The sequence below is a fragment of the Cyprinodon tularosa genome, unplaced genomic scaffold, assembly GCF_016077235.1.
Source record: "Cyprinodon tularosa strain WSP-4 unplaced genomic scaffold, ASM1607723v1 ctg143, whole genome shotgun sequence".
NCBI lineage: Eukaryota > Metazoa > Chordata > Actinopteri > Cyprinodontiformes > Cyprinodontidae > Cyprinodon > Cyprinodon tularosa.
In genome coordinates this window covers 1,181,817-1,202,912 of record NW_024038254.1, presented here as the reverse complement: position 1 = coordinate 1,202,912, position 21,096 = coordinate 1,181,817, and the positions used below count along the sequence as shown (strand labels likewise).

The 21,096-nt window shown below is 36.2% G+C and overlaps 1 protein-coding gene across 1 annotated transcript in view; it reads left to right on the top strand.

The window, feature by feature from the left end:
* The first annotated feature begins 3,184 nt into the window (after positions 1–3,184).
* The window catches only part of hpcal1 (hippocalcin-like 1), a 21,743-nt gene continuing 3,831 nt past the window's right edge, over positions 3,185–21,096 (top strand). Inside the window, exons 1-2 of the mRNA XM_038278692.1 lie at positions 3,185–3,485; positions 18,959–19,452. Coding sequence (XP_038134620.1) covers positions 19,075–19,452 — 378 coding nt within the window. The 5' untranslated portion in view covers positions 3,185–3,485; positions 18,959–19,074. The remainder of the gene's footprint in view (positions 3,486–18,958; positions 19,453–21,096) is intronic.

Below are 21,096 nucleotides of genomic sequence, written 5' to 3'. Positions count from 1 at the left end.
AGGGGTATTTTATAATGAATTTATCATGAATTCAAAGTAATTTGGGGTGCTTTTCTGTCCTGCTATCAACATTAAGTTGATAGTAACGTTGTCGATATTAAACCTTTAATATTAAACAATTGGCCAAACATTATTGATCTGGGCAGTTATTTACTGTATAATTTATAAAGTATTATATTTACTCTCAATTTCAGTCATACAGAATTAAAACAAATATACAAACGTAAATATCTGAGTGAAAACTACATAAATCCCAAGGTTAAACATTTTTTAGTAGCTACACCTCCAGTTAAATATTTCCTGCGTGACTTTTAGTGTTTGTTATATTCAAGGATAAAATATCTTTATTTTCATTATGAAACAACTTTTGCTGAGTCGCCTAGCTTAAAATGCACCTATAATACACAGAAAGAAATGAAACAAAAACAGAGCATCCCTAAAGAACAATTTTGAAGAAATTTTTACCCACTCTAGATGCAACATTACTTTTTTTTATTGCTTTCATGATTTAATGGTTGCCAAGCTTCTGTTTACTGATAGATGAATGCATGGTGAACAGGTGGCTGCAGAACAAGCCCAAATCACTAAACCTCCAGCAACATGGGGTTGATCTGAAGTGTTTTGAGCACATTTTCTGTTTGATTTGGCGCCAATGATGGCTCTGAGGATTTTGGACAAATGGGTTTTTCTTGGTTTCATCTGTCCAGGGATATTTTTTGATGCTGTTTAGATATAATTCTACATCACTATAAGCCATACTGTCTTATTCCTACTTTTTTCTTTAAAGAAACACATTTGTTCATTTTTTTAATAATCTTTTTTATTTCTGTTGATTGTTTAAAAATAACCTCATAACTATCTTTAAATGGCTGGGCAACAAAAAATACTGCCGATTCTATTTAGCCTTTCAACCAGCAGTATATCATGGATGAAAAGAATTTCTTTTTTTTTCTCAATAAAAGAGAATATTCAAGTTATTTTAGCAACGTCAGACTGGTGATATCAAATTTCAAACTGGATGCAGCAACAAAAGCAACTTCAGAGCTCTATACTGCTGCCCCTGATCCCCTTTTCCAGCTGTATTGCACTCATTCTCAGGTCTAGATAAACACGCCATGTGTTTACAGAAACAGGTGTCAGGCTTCAGCAGGTTGTGCGTACACACACATGCATACACTCATGGTTAATTATTTATTCTCCCACTGCAATGCTGACATACACACCATCCTACCTGCAGTGTCACAAGAGAAGTTTCTGATGGACATTAAAGGGAAAAGCCCAAATAGAAGGCTTACAGATATATCCTTATAAATTAGAATAGATCTGAAAAGGTAATTTAATTTTTGTTAAATATCTAAAATAAATCTTACACTGTATTGTTAACATTTTATCAACTTTTTATTAAAATTTTAAAAAGTGAAAAGCAAACTCCCAGATTTGGTAGAATTTAAAACAGCTGAGTTTATGTATAAAGCTAGAAATAAACATCTACCAGAAAATATTCAAAAGCTGTTTTATGATAGAGTGGGGGACTATGACTACAGGGAAAACCTTAACTTCAGAACCCTGAGGGTTTGAACCACAATGAATAGAATGTGAATTTCAGTCAGTGGTGTGAAGGTCTGGAATAAACTCCAAAAAGAGCTGAAGCATGAGTCTGTTTAAAAAAAAGGCTCAAAATTATGTTTTTCAACATGTACTGTGATGAAGAGGGGAGGTGAATGTCACTGTGGTGTTGAGGTGGGGGGAGGGGTGGAGGGACTGTGGTGTCGGGCTGAGTGCTGATGTACAAGGGTGTAAATGTGGATTTTGACCTTAAGTGTTTGTGGAGGTAATTATGTGTAATTATGTGTTTATATATATATATATATATATATATATATATATATATATATATATATATATATATATATATATATATATATATATATATATATATATATATATATATATATATATATATATGGCATTTAGGTCATCTGCATTATTTGTCTTGGCATCCCTCATCTTCCTCTCAAGAATACTCTACATATACTCCATGAAAATAAGGTTACAACAGTTTGCTGACTAATCAAACCCAGTGTGACCATGGTATTTAAGCAGATATTTCTACCTTTGACTGCATTTTGATAAAGATTAGCAGCAAAGGGAAGCATCAGGTTCTCTGAATTAGTCCATGACATTGACACACACTGACTCTATGTATCTGGGGTTTGAAAAAAATGAAAAACAGTTAACTGACTTTAATTTTATGTATCTCTAATGCTGTCTTTAGGAATGGTTTATAAACAGAAACATGACATAATGTCCTTGAAACATCTGCGAGGGAGGCTCTTGCAGCTCTGATTCCAGCTGCAATCTTTCTAAACTTGGCAAAGAATTTGCCTCTAAATTTAAAAAGGCTACAGTTATCCTTATTTTTTTAAGTATTTTTTTTTTTCAACCAGAATATTTCCTTCCACTAAACTTCCCATTGGCATGTTTGGACAGATTAATTTTTTAATAAAAAAAGCTCATTTATTTAGAATACATAATCATCAGGTTTTTATATCTTATTAAAAATGACTTCAAACATATAAAACGCTAAACTCTATGTGTTTCAAATAAACTTATTAGTATTTTGAGTACGTGATCTAACAAACAGGAAAGTGGTTTTGAACACCTTGATTGCAGCTTTAGACATAAAATAATGAAATATTCATCCAACGACATTGAAATTACAATGCTTTAGGTCAAATTAAATGTTTTCCCCTGCAGCTGTTGTCGCCTCTTTTCCTTATAATGGTAGTTTTTATTATTTTGTTCCTGTGTAATAATACGCATCGGTGCACAATTGCGATTTTCCAGCAACTGGCATGATTTTGCCTTGAAAGGAGTACAGTTTATTTAAGATATTGCACTAATAATAGTTCTGTGAGATATTTTTCCACAGTGCGCGTTTCTGGTGCTGTGGAAGCAGCGAGTTTGGGTGGATCCATTCAGAGTGTGGGGGGGCAACATCAGCAAACTCTAAATCTAACTCAAAGCAGTCGCGTTATAACGTGTGTTTTAACCATTTTCGTGTTGTGCCACACTTTTTTTGTGTTTTGACATATAAACACCACTTTAACCGCAGAGTTTTTCCCGCCATTAAAACAAAAATAAATAAATAAATAAATAAACCCTCGCCCCTTTTGCGGAGATTTGGTGGAGTCGGATGGAAACCGAGCTCTGTGTGTGCCACATCCTCTACTAAATGATAAAAACGCTTCATGAGACGGGGACCGAGCCAAAGCACAGACGTTAAAGTACGTTTAAACGCATGTTTTTGTTCGCTGCTTTCACTTAAACCGGCTCAGAAACACGGAAGCATCGATTTATTAGCAATTGTCTTTTTTTTTTTACGTTGACGCGCAAGTTAGGGACGTTATAAAGTGGGAAAGTGGAGCTGGATGAAGTGGACCCTGTTCAGCAACTGAGAAAGTTGAAGTTAAACCTTTTCAGAGGTAGGTTTTCCTTTTTGTATTTTTTCAGAAATAAAGTCCAGTCTGTGGTCTGTTACAGCAGACGCAAAGCGAGACCTAACGGAGGAGAGGAGGGTGTTTGAGGCGGACAACACCCATTCTGGATTATTACACATCTCACCTACTCTGAAAAGTTGATTCACACATTATGGAAATATGTCATTACCACTTTAGGACATATTCTGAGACTGATTTTATGGAAACGTTATACACCTCAAAACTTGAAAAAAAAAAATGTTTTTTGATTAGACCTGCAAAAAGGGTTTTGAAGATGGTCGAAAAAGGTTAATTTCTGCCTGGTCAGACTTTCCATATCACAGTTTGTCAAAATAAACCAATTTAAATTATTAAAAAGCCAATTAGTTTTCATTATCTCAATCTAAAATAACTTTTGTATATGGGGTAGTTAACTTGTTCATTGAAAGGGGTCATTTGGTTGGGTTGCAATAGAAGCCCACATCATGACCTGTCCACCACCGTGCTTACAGTTTCTAAAGTTTTCCTAGAAATACACAGCGTTGAAATTTATCGCAAAACATATCTTTGTTAATATTTTTCCCAAAACCTTGTTATGTATCCAGAGAAATGTCTATCAAAACTATGTTGTGTTTTCAATTTTTTTTGTTTTTAAGAATATAGTCTTTTTAGGGAACAGTTCTATTGCATGGAATTTTGTAAGTCAATAAAAAAATATCATCACTAAAGTTGATAATTTAATTAGATTTAAGGGGTGAAAACTGATTTTTTAAGACTTTCTTATGAATCAAAGGGGGACAAATTTTTGAAAACCATTTCTCTAACCATTCCTAGATTGATAAGCAGCAACAGCTCCTTCTTTAAGGCTATTGCTGATTCCGTTCCACAATGGCATTGTGGTGTCACACACCTGGATGCTCCAAACCAATGAAGCTTCTGTAATAGTGTCGGTCATGCTTGCTGATGACCAGTTAATCAGTGCATCTAATTAGCAGAACCTGGCTGTTACTTTTGTTTTTAAATCCCATGGTAGTAGAAAGGGGGAGGATTGTCTTTTTTATGGGTTTTGCCCCCAATATGGCTTTTTTTCAATTTAATGAACACTAAAAGTGTAACATTTTTGTTTTTGTAAACTTAATGCAAGATATACCGTAATGGTAATATTTCAATATTTTCTATATGCAAAACCGTTCCACTTGAAGAGAGATGCACTTTTTACTTTGAGTTTATCTACATATGTCTATATATTTATATATTTATATATATATAGTCTTGCATCGATACCAGAATCGGGCAGGACCCCGCACAAAAATGGTGGTCACCCATTCCAGGAAGGCAATAAAAAGTTGTACTGGATTCACTTTCTATTAGTCTTTTTTCTGCTTCAAAAAGGTGGGCAGTAGCTTGACAAAGCCATGATGGCAATTATTTTACATCCAAGTAGTATGCAGTTCTTCATATATACACACACACATAAATTTCACACACATCAATTTCAAACAGATGGTATTGGTATGGTATCGGTATCAGTATTGGGGCCAAAAAAAATGGCATTGGTGCAACACTAATATGTACGTATATATATATATATATATATATATATATATATATATATATATATATATATATATATATATATATATATATATATATATATATATATATATATATATATATATATATAGATAGATAGATATTTATAAGACAAACATTCTATGACATTATGTTCTTAAATCAACAGCACAAAATCCATAAGATTTTTTTATTTTATTTTTTAGATAATATCTTTTTTTAAAGTGTTCACTTTAAAAAAACAGAAAAACATTTTTATAAACCATTAAGTTTAATTCTGTTATATAAAATAAACAATATATGTATTTTACCACTCAAAAAAGACATATTTAGTTTCCATTAACTATTGTTTAAAAGGTTAGTTTACCATAAAGTTAGAAAGTACAATTCGAATTAGTATTTTTTTTTTTCAATTTAGCAGCACTACAAGTAAAGCTTTTTCAAACCTTACCTGCAAAAAAAATTTGCTTCTTGTTTAGTCCTAATGTACTGTATCTGAAATTTACTATTCTGTTGCCTTGGCTACTGGTGTGTGTCAGGGGATTTCATTCTGTTTCGCTGCCTGATTTTCACTGACACGAGTTAAGAGAAGCGAAGCTGAAAGCGGAAATTTTCCAGCAGCTCAGTTTTCTAATTTTCTTCCATATGTTCTTAATCCTTTTCCACCTGCTGCAGAGCTGAAACTCGTCGCAGAAATATTTAAAGAAACACTTTTTCTCATCCATGAAATAATCAATAAAAGATAGTCAGTGATTATTTTAATTTATTTTGGGGACATTTTCTAAAAAAAACACTTTGTTTGGTCAGCTATTTTCTTAAGATGGTTCTGAATCATAAATCAAAGTGGAGATTAGATTTTTACAAATTATTTGTTTCATGTAATTGAAATATTTTGGATGCAATTAACTTTTGTTTTATTGTTCATCATTCACTAATAAGTACTGAGATTCAAAGATTGAAATAGGGTGAAAAATGATACTGTCATCCTAAAAAGACAGAGCAAGAGATCCAACAGGTTATTTTCCCAGTGTAAAGTGATTTAGGAGATAAATTACCAATAATGCTTTGATTTCACAGCTTCTTTTAGGCAATTTTTATTCAAAATTAATGAGAGGTTTATGCTGGATTTAGTATTTTTTTCATAATGGGCTTTTACACATGTAGTCTTTAAATGATCAGCCATTTTTAAGCCCAAAGATACAAACATGTAACATTATTTATTTCTGCTCTTGTCGATCTAAGTTGGATTGAGATTATCAACCCTCTTATGCCAATCAAGTCCAGATCCTAAGATAATATCTCAATTTTTTTTTAAACTGAATGTCGATATCTGACAAACATCATGTTTTGTTTTCTTTCAAAAGCAATTTTAAAGAGGTACTTCTGAATCAAAGCTTTGTCTTAAATGTGACAAAAACACATTTTTAAACAAAAAAGGGAGAAATAAACAGCTTAAAACTAACCTTCTTGGATACCTGCAAGTGTTATTGAAATGAGAAAAAGGTAATCTCCAAGCTTATTCTTATTTTAAAAAAAAAACAACAACAAAAAAATAGTTTTAAAATCTATATTCTGCTCAGCCCTAATATATGACTGTGCATTCATATTTGTCGATCTAAAACATTGGTGACTTTCACATCAATGTTCGTTGATGCTGTAAAGTATACAGTGAAATGCTAAGGCTTTCATACACTTTATATTTCTCTTTTTTAAATTTTGTTTAATTTAAACAAAATTTTTGGTGTGCTTTATAGGGTTTTATGTAATAACCTAAACACACTAGTTAAGAACTGCGGAGGTAAAAGGAACATAATAGTGTTTAATTTGTTTCTAAAAATAGAAAAAATGTAGTTATCTGTTTGTATTTTGCCCTCCTTTGTCATGTTTTTGTTATAGGAACTGTAAGCACAATTGTAATAACAGTAGAAAGTCCACTTGGTTTTGTCTCTACCTATTTTGGACACGTATAGACAGAGATATCTGTCTGTATGTCAGTGCAAATACCTCGGACCAATTCAGATTGAATAGGGACTCCCAGTGTTTAAGTGCTGCCTCATAATTTTATTTTAATATAGATCTGGACTTTGACTAGACCATTCTAACAACAGCACCGATCTAAACCTTAATTGTTGCCGCAATAGCTGAATGTTAGGAGTTGTTGTCCTGATAAAAGATTAACCTTTAACTTGGTCGAAAGTTTCTTTCAGGCATAGCCCCTTTTTCTCCAGAAATGCCTTTTATTCAACTCCATTCATCTTTAAATTCCCATCATCCGTTTTTTTTGGACACAAGATGCTGCTTTCACCGTCTCATTTCATTTGTGGCAATGATGTCTCAATTCTCCCAACCTCTAACAGATTTTTATTTTGCCTTATATTTAGTGCCATCTGTCTTTAAATAAAAGTTAATATCCTTCTGTGTCTTTGATTAGGAATACTTTTCCCACTGCTTGATATCGCCACCATCCTGTTTAACATTGTAGCTCAGATGTTCAGGATGATCTGTGGTTAGTTTTTTGCCACACATTGCCCTTTGCATAGAGGCTAAAGTTTATATAAAAACAATTTTATTACTAGACCAGAGCATCCTATTTCTTGTCTTTGCTGTGTCCCAAACGGCTCGCAGTAAACTGCAAACAGAACTTCCTTTGGCGTCATCCCTAAATAGCTTATTATTACTCTTTCATAGAGACTGGAATTTTGGAGTGTTACTGCAAGTTTCCTACCTGAGCTGCTGATTTCTGTACTGCCTTTACATGAGCCTTGTTAAATTCCTCTATGACAATGTCACTGAGACATAATCATAGGTGGACTATTAGCCAATTAAACGACCTCTGAGGTCAATTAGTTTTACCAAATTTTATCTAGGATTGGAAGGGGGAAAAAGGAGAGGAATGCATTTGCAAGTTACTTTCAAATACAAAAAGGGACAACATGTCAAAGTGGTATAAAAACTTAAACCAGATTACCTTAATAGGCCCTGCTTGTGTTAGCAAAACAATCCAAAAATCACACTCTGCATGTTGCAGAAAGATAGTCCAAGTGGTCTATTGTACTTACAACCCAGACTTTATACCCACTAAAAAACATTTAAAGCATTATGAAACAAACACAATTCAGAACAGATTATTCAGAACATTAAAAATCCCTTTTTTTTTTTTTCCATTTCCCAAACACTCTGCAGGCATTATTTATTTACAGAGTAACTCAGACTGGACCATTTATACCATTAAAATCTCTGTTTGTCTCTCTATTAGTTAGATTTTTGTTGTGCGTGTGGTACATAGCGAACCATGACACAGCCTAAAACAGGAAATAAGGTAAGCATAAAAATGAAAAACAGCAATAAAAAAATGCCAGTGGTTTACAGGAAGCCTCCAACAGCCTTGTGGTGTTGGGGTTGGAGGGGGTCATGCTGTTCTAGAGCTTGTGTGAAACAGTCTCATTAGGCAGAGCAAAGCAATGGAAATAGTGGACCATGCAGACCAGAGATGGCTGTGGGGGTTGGGGACAGGGAGGGAGACTGTTGCTGTGTAATTGAGGAGAATTGCAAACATAGAACGTAGAAAGGCAATCTCGTGGGGCTGCTGTGTATCAAGCTCAGGTCACATACTCTGAATGTCCAGTTTTCCATGACAGGGAGTTCATGATTTCATCAGCAAATAGATGACTTGAGGACAATGTCTATGTCTATATATCTCGTTTTTTTGGGGATATGGATGCATTTTACTATATAAATAAAACAAAATGATATCTCTCAATTTATAAGCAGAAGGAAATAACCATCCCTGCAGAAGGTTTAAAAAGCCAGCCAGGACTTGGAATAATCTATTAAGTTGTTTGCCTAGCATTATTTTTGCAACAGCACACCCTTTTTCAATGAGTACGTCCTCTGGGAAGTTAATGTTTGATTTCCGAGCCTAGTGTCTGTAAAACACTTTTCCAGCTTGGACCCTGCTGGGTTTCATTGGGCTTTTTGCGTTTGAGGGGATAAACAGCAACGCCCATATTTATGTCTGTTTCTGCTCAGCCTGCACACTGAGCTGTCCTGAAAAAGTCCACTCTCTGCAGCTTCCTCATCCTGTTGCATGTTCAAGAGGAAGTCATACAGTTAAGCCTGCATTCTGGGTGTTGTTTATACTGCAACCTAGATAACACCAAATCAACAGAAATTACATTAAGTTCCCAATTAAGAAGCACTTGTCGTATTCACTTTACTTATTGCAAAGTTCATCAAGATATCACAAACCAGTCACAAATAGGACTGTGTTAAATCAATTTGACGTGGGAAAAAAAACAATGTTTCATTGCAAATCAGCTTTTTGGGTTGAATTATTTGCTAAATAAATGCAGACAGTTAACTGCAATGTGTGATTAGTTAGCTAAAAAGAAGAGTCTTATAAAGCATGCAGATTTTTGCCTAATTAGGGCAAAAAGAGAATGTCAAGTCAAGTGGGTATGCGTGGAGGACTCAAAAACACAGACGGAGGCAGAGATGGTTTCTTGCAGATTTACGTAGGTGGTGGCAACAGAAGCATAAATTCAGAAGTAACAGATCAATAAACACAGGAACCAGAACAAAGAGAAACACAATACTTCAAGAGGAGATGAAGAGATTTCAGCAATAAGTAACTGCACAGGAACAATATATATGACAAACAATATAAAAAATGGAGTAATCAGCTAATTGGGAGCAGGTGTGGACAGAAATAGCCAGAAGGGAGCTAATAGGAAAGGAGAGGGGCACTAGGGGGCAACAGAGAGTAAATACGGGATACAACAATGCTTAAATATAACTAGGAAATAACTTAATAGTTATAGTTAACTGTGAACAATGAACAGCAAAATAAAACTACAGCAAAGACTAAAATATGCTGAATAGGAGATAACAGAAAAAATACATAAAAAATGAATAGTTAAATTAAGAAGTAATTCAAAAGTTATATAAATCTTAAAAGCAAACACAGAATAAAATAAATCAAAGCCGAACTGAAAACCCAAAGAGAAAACTTGAACAGAACCAAAAACCCAGAGCAGCAGATCATGACAGAGAAAGGCAGTAAAGAAAATGTCCATGAACCTCAACTTAGGAATCAACCTAGGAAGGATGACAGTAAACACTGAAAAAGCACTTTGGGCTACAAACATTGATGCGGAAAAAATAGTAATAAACACAAATTGATGGCAGTTTTATCATAATAATCTCAGCAAAAGAAAATTTATTGACTGCAGCTCAGCAACAAATTTCAAACTTCAAGTTAAAAACAACAACAAATTTATTTGAGAAATATTAGCCTCACTACACATCTTAAAAGGTATAGTGGACAATCTAGTTTACTTTTCAAACTAGTTGGTTGTCTCATATGCCCTTCTTTGTGATGTGTTTGCCTAACGCCATTGTTTGGCTGTTATTGTTAACTGCCTTCTAATGATTAGATTTCCAGTAAGCTTTGGTGTCATCTATACACTGTACCTCCCCTGTTCTTATCATTTACTTTTAAAAAAATTGAGTGATGCATACCGACCATATACAGAGGTTCGCACAAGGTCAACGAGGCTTGCGCTTGCGGATTTAATTGGCATTTTCTTTGAGGAGTGAAAGAGCAGGTAGGAGGGTTTTGGTTTAAAAATAATACTTTGTCATTTGTTACCTACTTCTCCAGAAAAGCTTTCCTCCATACCTTTAAGCTTTTCGATGTTCAAAAGATTTCTTGCATGTACAACCTGACCATTGTCACCTCACAGCCTCTCAAGAGCTCTGGGATTCATTACAGCCCGGTACTTTTCATTACTTATAAAGTTGTACACTTGGAGGCTATTTTTAGGACAGCTGGATAACTGTTTTCAGTTAAAAAAAAAATATTTTAGATAATGATGCTGATTTCTATTGTTGTAGTCAAGACCAAACCAACAGAGACCAAGTGTAACAGTCTGGGTTCTGTTTTGTTTTCTTTTGAGTATTCAGTTTAACTTTGCTCCATGTTTTCTAGTTTTAGTGTTTTAATTCTTATTTTGTTGTGTTCTCTGGTCATTTTTCAGTTTTCAGGATTTTATTTGTTGCCCTCTGCTGCCCTCTTGTGTTCTCCTTTTTCCGTAGCTCCTTTCCAGTCTGCTCTGTTCACACCTGCTCCCAATCTGCTCGTTAGTCCTCTCTTTGTTCAGTCTCCCATAAATAGACTCTTTGTGCAGTTCCTCAGTGCTGGTTCCTCGTCAAACTTCGACCTACACCGCCTTACAGTGTCTTACCTCGTCATGATTGTTTTCCCCTGATGTCCCCATGGTTTCTGGTTTGTTTAACTTTTTTCTTGTTGGAGTTTTTTGATTTTTGGATTCCTGCCTCACTTGTTTGTTTACCTCACATTAAATATACAAAAAACTCACCTCTGCCTCTGCATTTGGGTCCACAAACCTCAACCCAATCCGGTCACCAAGGATTACCAAGACAAGGTCAAGACATTTAAAGGCACAACACCATATAACAGCTTCAAATTCGGCTCCTGTGTGTTGTGTGAGAAGCTTAAAACGTGGCTCGAGAAACCACATTCTATGACCATAGTTGTTCTGTTCTTTTTTTTTTATTTTCAAGCTTATGTATTGAAAATCAACAAATAATTTTAAGATCTTGCAGTGTAAACCATCCTTTACCACAACAAAAAACACTTTTTGGTAGGTGTTGAAACGTCATTGGGAAAAACTGAGCAAAAGCCTGGCTGCCTTCAAATTTAAGCATGTTTTGTGGAAGCCTATTACATCATTTTTGTGAGGGCTCCAGCTAGCTCCTTTAAACTAAATGTCTGAGATTTAAACACATCAAACCTTCAAAATGCGTAGTGATGATGTTCTTGCATAATGTAACCTGATGTGATTAGCCTGTATTTTTATTTGTGGTTTTTACAATAAATCCATGTATTAATTAGATGCTTTAGTTATAATTGTTTAGTTGTATTACTTGAGTTGGTCAAACTGTAATGCTACTGTTTTAGATGATTTTATGCAATAGTTAATTTACCTAGGAAGTTAGAACTAGAATCTGCAAATTGTATCAAAGCCAATATAACAATATTTACATATATATATATATAGCAGGCTAGATTTACTAAATGACAAGCCTTGTTTACTGTTGGCTTTAAATCCTTATGATCCTGATGAAGACCACAAGCCAAAACAAAAAGATCTGTCAATAAAGTTGGTTCTCTGTACTTCAGGTGTTGCTGAAGTTTTCACCTAACCAGATATTCTAATCTAGTTCTGCACTTTAAAGTTTTGCCAGAGTCTTTTGGAGCTAATACATTTTAATACATATTAATAATCATCAATGAGTGACCCCTCCTCAAGCTGGGAATTTCGATTCTAGGGTTTTCAATTTTGTCATTACAAACTTGGAAGATGGCAGTTTCCACTTGTATGCAAGTGTCACTTAGTGCTAGTGAATAAGCCCCTCATTTCTTTTTCTGAATCACACAAGAAATTAAAAGTTCTGATGTATTCACTTTGTAAAATTTTAAATGTCAATACTTGCTGCATTTCAGACATTTACTGAGGTGGTATTTGTAATAAAGGGTGTGAGGCAGTGCTTTTAGGCTGGATTTCTGCTCCATTTTCTGATTCTTTGAACGCAGACCATTTAAATCATACTTTTTTCCTTGCTTCTTGCTGAGAGTTAATCCTTAAAGCTTAACCATTTCCTTTTCTAATGCACTATGTGTAAATGCCATTTGTGATGGATCAAAATTAGGCATTATTCAATTCTTAGCTGCAATATTGCAGCATTTACCTAACATTAGTATTCTTTCCAAATCTATTTATTGGAGCTCTGTACTTCCTCAAGATCAGACATCTGTTTCTGCTTTGGGGAGAAGAGTTTATTGGCTTAGTAATGAGTTACGGTAGGATGGAGGAGATGGATATTTAAACTTCAGCTCTGTCTGGAGAAATATGACTGCCTTTGTCTATTGGAGTAAACAGAAATGAGTCGAGCATTAAGTGAGTCTCTTATTCTACCTCTCTATCTACTTTCTGACCCTCAGCTATTTTCATGAGACATGCCTCATAATTAAAAGACCACAATTCCAGATATGATAGGAGGCAGAAATTAGCTTCCTCCTACTTGTGGCTTCAAAGACTGAGTGAGTGAGCTGCTGCCTTCTAATCAAAAGAAGCCACTTGAGACAATTCAGGCACCTGGTCAGGATGCCTACTTTTGGAGATTTTCCAGAGATATCCTATGATTAGGAAACCCTGTGGCTGATTAAGACTCAACTGGAAGGACTTTATACTCTTTATATTCCTTGGAAAGTATTGGGATCCCCAGAAACAGCTGATGAATGGGTTTGGGGTAGAAACCCATTCACTAGCCTAGTAAACTAGCCCCACCCGCCAGCGGCCAAAATCATTTTTGCCTGCGAGTCGTCTAGCCTCGAACAATGCCCCAGGCCCTAGAACTGGCGGGCCAATCACAATGCAGAGATGTGTTTTGAATATCTGGGTACAAAGTGGGCGGGGTTTTGAGGCCGGAAGATTGCAACAACTATTGACCAGTTCTCGTTTGACTCAGCTTTGGAATCAGTTTTGGAAGGATTAGACTCTGAGTTTTCATTGAGATGTGAGCAGGAAGAGGCTCTATGTTCATTCATTTCTAAGAAGGACGTATTCGCCGTTTTACCGAAAGCCGTTTCACATGCTGTTTGTTTACGCTCCCCCACCAGCTTTCTGTCATGCTTACTACATCACAGTCAGTTGCGCTCATTGGTCAGAGCGTTGGCCAATAGGCACAGACATGGTTTGAAAGACAACGGGTTTTTCTCATAAACAATCTTCCGATGTCTCATTCATGGGGGCCAGACTAAATTACACATTTAATCTCACATTTAGTCTGGTTTATCAGGCTACCTTGCGACCCCCGCTTGGGTTAACCGTGACATTAGTGTGGATAGATGGATGGATGGGTTTGGGGTAAAAACCTCTGGTTCCTCCTTGACCTGTTACCTCTGTGATCAGAACTCAGATGAGCAGAGGACAAGCAATGAGTAATGCTGAATATAAAAGCAATACGAAATGGGAAATGAGGACAGAAATGATTAATGAAATTCTTTAAAAGCTATTGCATTAAGTAAAACCATTTCTGACTTTTTTGTTACACATCTGTTGGTATCGGTATTTGCTGTATTTTACAAAATATTTTAATGTTTTTTCGAGTTCCTTTGTTTTGTTTTTTGGCAATCTCAGGACATAGAGAATCAACTATTAAAAGTCTCATCTTCTATTTTAGTCAAATAGAAAAGTTTGTCTCAATTATATCAAGCACCAGGGAGCTGACCAAAGCTTTTCAAAAGTGTGGGGGATGTGGTCTGTCCAAGATTGGCACAGTCAACTGCATTTTAGATTATTATCATATATCTGCAGTCACTGAATAATTGACTAGCACATATAATAGAAGTAATAATAAAGTTATTTTGTCAGTAACACTAAAACAATGAAAGATAATTCAGACTGGCTTGTTTCTTATCTTACCTCGGAGGCATTTAGAACTCTCTCTCTCTCTTTGGTTGTTTTTTAAACCTGATATAAAAAAATTACATTGAATCATTTTTGCCAGAAAACTCCTTTATTATTTACACATTAGCAAACTTACTTAAAGTTTTCTTTGATCTCTCTCCAACACTTTTTTCCTCTGAGATAATTTTTTTCTCTGGGGGTGCCACTACCCCAATCAAATTTTCTTTAAACCAGTTAGGATTTAAGAAAGACTTGCGGTCTGTGAGTGTCCGATCAGAGAAGCAAATAGCTATGACTGGGATCAACCAATAATGTGAGGCACTGGGCGGTGTTATGCTGAGAAACGTAGGCCTTCTGAGAAATGTATCTCAAAGCTAGAGTGTCATAAAATCCCAGTTTAAGTTTTCATGTTATAGTATCAACTAAATAAGGGTAAATGTAGATATTTGGTCACTAAATATGCCAGTTATTGTCTCATATGAATGAAAAACATGAACATTGTACAGTTACAAGCTCTTGTTTAACTTTGAGCATGGGAAGCAGTTTTCAGCATGACAGAGACGAAGTGGAAAAAACAAAACCTAATTCACTTTTGCAGACACTACTGTTGCAAATACAGACCTGTCTCACATAAAGCGTGTTTTTCAATAGTTTAGTCAGTTAACATTGACTGTGAGGAAAACAAAAAAGTGCGGGTGTCGTATCCCTCACAGGTACCACACCCATGGCTCCATCATCCATCACATGTTCTGCAGTGCAGCGATTCACAATAGAGGTGTGTAGGATCTGTTCATGCACTTGAAAAGCCCCCTCTTGTTTTTAAAATGTTTTACATTCTGTTTTCATCTTCACATGTCTGACTTCCTGCCTAACTCTTTTGGTCTTTCCATCAAAAACAGACTTGATCATCATCACTGACAGAGGATGCAGAGCCTTTCTCATTCCATCTTTCTCTCTCTCTGTCTTTCTCCCTGATGCCTCTCTGCCACCAATGTTTTATTTAATATAATTGACAAGAATGGCTTCTATTTGGGATGTAGAGAAAGGAATACAGATGATGGAGTCTGTGTGAGCTTGGGTTCAGGAAGTAGCTGTCACTGCTGCAGATACTCCAGATGAAACACAGAAGATTTAAAGCAAAATCTATGCTGGAAGCCCGCCGGTCTACTACAGCAGCCACATAAGGCTTTATGCAAGCCTCATAAATAAATAATCAATAAAACGATAAATCAGGCTGTAATAAGAATTGTGCAGGTTTTAGTTTTATTAGTGGAAACTGCTTTTTATCTTTATGTTTTATTGTTGAAATTAATTTTGACATTTCAAAAACCTGCCATAGCCTTGCCTTTAGTAGTGATTGACTTTACTTCTGCTCAGATCTTTGAAATCCTAGGATCATCCTTCTACACATCTACACATACTAAAGCATTAACATTCCACATCATCTGCTAAACTAGGTTTTGAATGGCTTTTTGAGGTACTAATTATCTGAGCACTTGGGGGGCATGCAAGTTGTCTAATCCTCAAATATGAGAGGTTGGAAAAAAAAGAATGTTGACAAGAAAAATAATGACAGCCACCCTGACATGGTAGACATCTTTTGTTATACCTGCACCCCAATACACACATGATATGCAAAATATGGCTGCATTATAAAGCAAAACTGTATTTTTCTCCCAAAATATTATCTGTGTCCTTTTGAAAGATCTATGTAACACACTTATCAGTTACTTATGATACTGTGTATAAGTAATAAATCGTATTAAAACAGGTCATAGCTTGCAAGCAGTACTTATAGTCACAGGGTTACCTTAAAAAGAGTAATGGGTGTTCCTTCTATAGGTTACACACTTTGAATGTTAGTGTTAAAAAAAAAATAACTGAAAGAAACAAAATGTCAAGAAAATGTAAGAAACAACTTGAGGCAGCTCACTGGCAGTGTGCAGCAGCAGCTGATTGGAAAAGACCAACAATGACTTACTCTATATTCTGCATCATGCATGAGAACTATTGTTATTAATCTGACATGAAACCAGAGGAATATTGTTTTATACTCTAACCAGCCTTTAACTAATGTAATTACAAAACTGTAAACAGTGCAATAGTAGCTTTGACAAATGAGCCAATAAGTTCTGTATGGAGGGATTTTTACTTAAAAATTACAAAAAAGAACAATAATCAAGGCAGCTGTGCTTTGAAACTGTGCTGATCCATTTCTTTTTATTCAAAAGCATTTGAAACATTCAAATCTTCCATCACTGGCGGTTTCTCACATCTGCTTCTTTCATCACATTATTCAGATTCATAAAACGGCAGGAAATGAAACCTGCGAGACAATTAAAGTGAATGACTGTGTCTGTGTGCGTTCAGATTCACATTGCCTTTATCTGCTCTTCACAAAGAATCATCTTGTTGGCAGCAAAGAGCGGTGTGTTCACCCCCCTCCCCCCCACCACCACCACACAAAAAAAAAATCCTTAGAGGGAGTAGAGAGTAGCGAAGAGTGGAGGTGTTATACAGAAGGGCTATTATGTAATCGAACCTCTGGTATTAACAAAGCAACTCATACTGTACGGCCAGAAATAGTCTTTCTTCTATGTGTCATACTTTTTCGGTTCTTCCCTCTTCTCTACACCTACACACCCTTGTTTTGCATCCTGCACACTTCAACAGTTACAAGTAAAGGATTAGCACAGTTTTATCATTACTTTTTTCTAGGAAAGTTTTATTTTATTCTATTAGGGGCATTGAAATACGGTTTTCTATGTAGTCAATCTGGATGTTATCTTGTCATCACATTGTAGGGTGTAATTGTGAAGCAAAAGGGAAGCAATACCAAATTTTTCTTTACAAAAAAATTAAGTGTGAAATAGTTTTCATATTCAATGTTTTTCTCTGACACTCATAAAACAAACGTGCAATAAAACATCATGTAACTACTAGAAATTTGTAAACAAAGTCCACATGTGTTTAATGTTATCTAATTAAAGAACGTTTCTGGTGATGCTTTAGAGGTTTTGAGATGAAACGAGAAGCCTCATTATGACCAAGGAACACAGCAGAGAGAACTTTAAGGTGACGTTAAAGCAACTTTAGGTTATTCAACAAAATCCCCAAGCTTCGGACAGTGCAGTTCAGTTCAAAAAATAGAGTAGAGCTCAACTACAGGCCTATCAAAACTTAGTTGTCCGCCTACACTGGGAGAGTAAGAGTGAGAAGTGTATGGCTACTGTGATGGAGTTTCAGAAATTCACAGCTCAGATAAAAGACTGTTATATGGCTGATATTTGTCACACACTCCACCTATATAAACATTATGGAGGAAGTCCTGCTTGTGGTTTACAGTCAACCATCTAAGAACTTTTGCAATTGAAGGATGTCCAAAATAGTTATTTTGCCTACATGCAAAAGCTGCGTTGGAAACATCACCGTAGCAACACACCATCCGAACCATAAAACATGGTGGGGGCAGCTTCTTGATCATGGGAAATAGAAGATGTTCAGAGCAGTTTGTAAGACGGGTGGAGCTTTAAAAAAAGCAGCTTTTGAGGAAATCAGGCTGATAAAGGCTTAAAAGCAGAGGTTTGTTTTCTAGCAAGTAAATTACTTTAGGTTTACAGTCTAAAGGTCTCTCAGCTTTGGGATAAAACAAATATCATCACTGTTTGTTCTCTCGTTTTCTTACTGTTTGCTTACCTCCTAATGTCGGCTTCTTCAAGCAAAATCACATTTTATTCTGGATTTTTATCATTAATGCCTCTTATCATGGATACCCTTGCATAAATAAATAAAAGTGGTTTTGCACAGTATACCGTAACCATGGGAGCTGAATATAGACAAAATATAGAGACCAGAGGTGAATAGGCCCAGGTGGCCAGATGCTTTTTAGCTGTCATTTGTGTCTGTTTTTTTTATCCAGTAAATAAATTCCACCTGCTTAAATTAAATTAGATTACCCATTTTCTCAGGATGGAGGGGATCGTTATTGAGTGGGAACGTCTGGTTCTCTCTCGACCACAGCAGTGTGTGTCAGTCTGACATTTTATAAAGTTGTTTTATTAAGAATTATAATGCCCCCCCCCCCCCCCCCCCCCCCCCCCCCACACACACACACACACACACAGGATTCTCGTCTCCTTTCTCATGCAGGGCAGGGATGATGAATTATTCCAACAATACACACACCCACAAACAAATCCACCGATACCGTCCCAATAACATTTCTGTTGATATCTCTTCTGTTTACGTGTTGATTAATCCAGATTTTCTCCCTTAGGTTGAATCGACTGAGAATAATTGGCAGCTAATGTTTGCCAATGAAACACTGTTGAAAACTGAGAACAATAATTGATCCAATGAATCATTTATGAAATTCACACAAGGCTGTTAATGAGGTTTGTTTGTCCACTGCAGGAGCAGAGGAAGCGCAGCAGCCTCAAACATAGGGAGTAGCAGTGTGAGTTGAGAAGCGATAGAAAGAAGAGAAGGTTGAAACGCCAGCTCTGCTGTCCGCCTCAGAGTGCTGCATCATGGGGAAACAGAACAGTAAGCTGCGGCCTGAGGTCCTGAATGACCTGAGGGAGAACACAGAGTTCACAGACCACGAGCTGCAGGAGTGGTACCGTGGTTTCCTGAAGGACTGTCCCACCGGCCACCTGACAGTGGAGGAGTTCAAGAAGATCTATGCCAACTTCTTCCCTTATGGTGACGCCTCCAAGTTCGCAGAGCATGTATTTCGCACGTTCGACACAAATGGCGACGCCACCATCGACTTCCGGGAGTTCATTATAGCGTTGAGCGTGACGTCACGTGGAGGGCTGGAGCAGAAGCTGCGCTGGGCCTTCAGCATGTATGATTTGGATGGGAACGGTTACATCAGTCGGGCTGAAATGCTAGAGATAGTTCAGGTGAGGAACCATTTCACTGCATTATACTCAGTTGCATGATTGTTCTGTTAATGTGTTGGTGTGATCAGATGAGGCTGTATAAAATGCTCCTCATTCTGTTTTCTAAAAACAAAAAAGGGTGTGAGAACCAGCATTAGGCATGTGGTGCCTTTGAACTAAATCTAGAACTGTGTTTTCATTGTAGTACCAGGAGCTTTTATCATTTGAAACTTATTAACCTAAACGTTTAATCCTTCTTGGATTCTTTGTTGTGTGTATTTTAACTACTATTAGTTTAATTAGTCTCTTGACTTGCTTCTCCTTTATAATGGCCCATTGACTTAGACTTAGACAAACATTATTGTCATTGTGTATACACCGAGTGTATGCAAAATTATATTACATTGCTTAAAGCTTCCAACAGTGAAATGAACATTACGATTTAAAGTGCTGTTAAAAAAAAAAAAAAAAGATAATGGTGCAATAGGACATCAATATGGAAGGTTCAGTGCAGTGCAAAATAAATATGGTGCAGAATGCAGTATAACATTGAGTTGTATCTTATTTAGAAGGATTATAAAATGTTCTGCCATGTTGGAGGTGCAATATTATGTTGCGAGTGTGATGCAGAGTAGAGTTTTGAGTTTAACAGTTCAAGGGTCTGATGGTGGTGGGGAACAAGCTTTTGCAGAAACTGCTGGACTCTTTCCAGAGGGCAGCGGGGAGAACAATCCCTGGTGAGGGTGTAAGGGGTCACTGATGATAGTGTCGGCTCGGGACATACAGCGCTGGGATAAGATTTGCTTAATATTGCAGGATTGTTGCTATAAATCTGAGGGAGGTCAGTGGATTTTTTCTGTAGAACTTTAAATTCACAGCACAAATACTCCTGATTTAAAATGAGCTTTGTATCTTCACTGTTTTCCATCAGAACACATAAGTGACCTTGGTCTCTTTTTGTAGCATCACACTCTAGCTATCAGCTTGTCTTTGATTGGACAAGTAAGCTTGAAATATAGCATGTTTGCTTAATTTAATGCCTTTTGAAATTGCCATCCTGAGCAGATGCCTTTAGGGCTCATATAAAAAAAAAAAAAAACCTATTGCACAGATGTGGTAAATCTCTTACATGTTAATATAGCACAGTCGGGGTTAAAAGAAAACACACAGTGTTGAAAAGTTTAGACTGGGATAACACAATAATCTTTCGGTCCAAATACACTTAGCATCTTTGCTTCACCTCAGAGGTTCAGGGGCAAACTAAAGTATCACTTTCCAACCCTGGCGGCCTTCTAGTGAAAATCCCACAAAGTGCCTCTTTGTCCCGGTGGTTTCAGAAGAGAGGAAGAAAGAAAACATTAAACTAACCTCATAGCCAGTCTGATACTTAAGTGGTTACTCCCCTTTCTTCAGGAAAATGTGTTGCATCATGATCCAGCAAGGATCTGGGTACGGGTCTTCAGCTTGCTGTAATGCAATGCAGATATGTCCCTTAAAAGAAATGTTTTGGAAATGATTGAAATTTAATGACTACTGTATGTACAAGAAAAAAATGAGCATATGAAATATTTTATTCAATACAATTCCTTTATCAAAATGTGAGTTTTGTTTCCTTTTTCCTTTATAATGAAGCCCTGTTATTTACAACGAACACATTTCACTTTG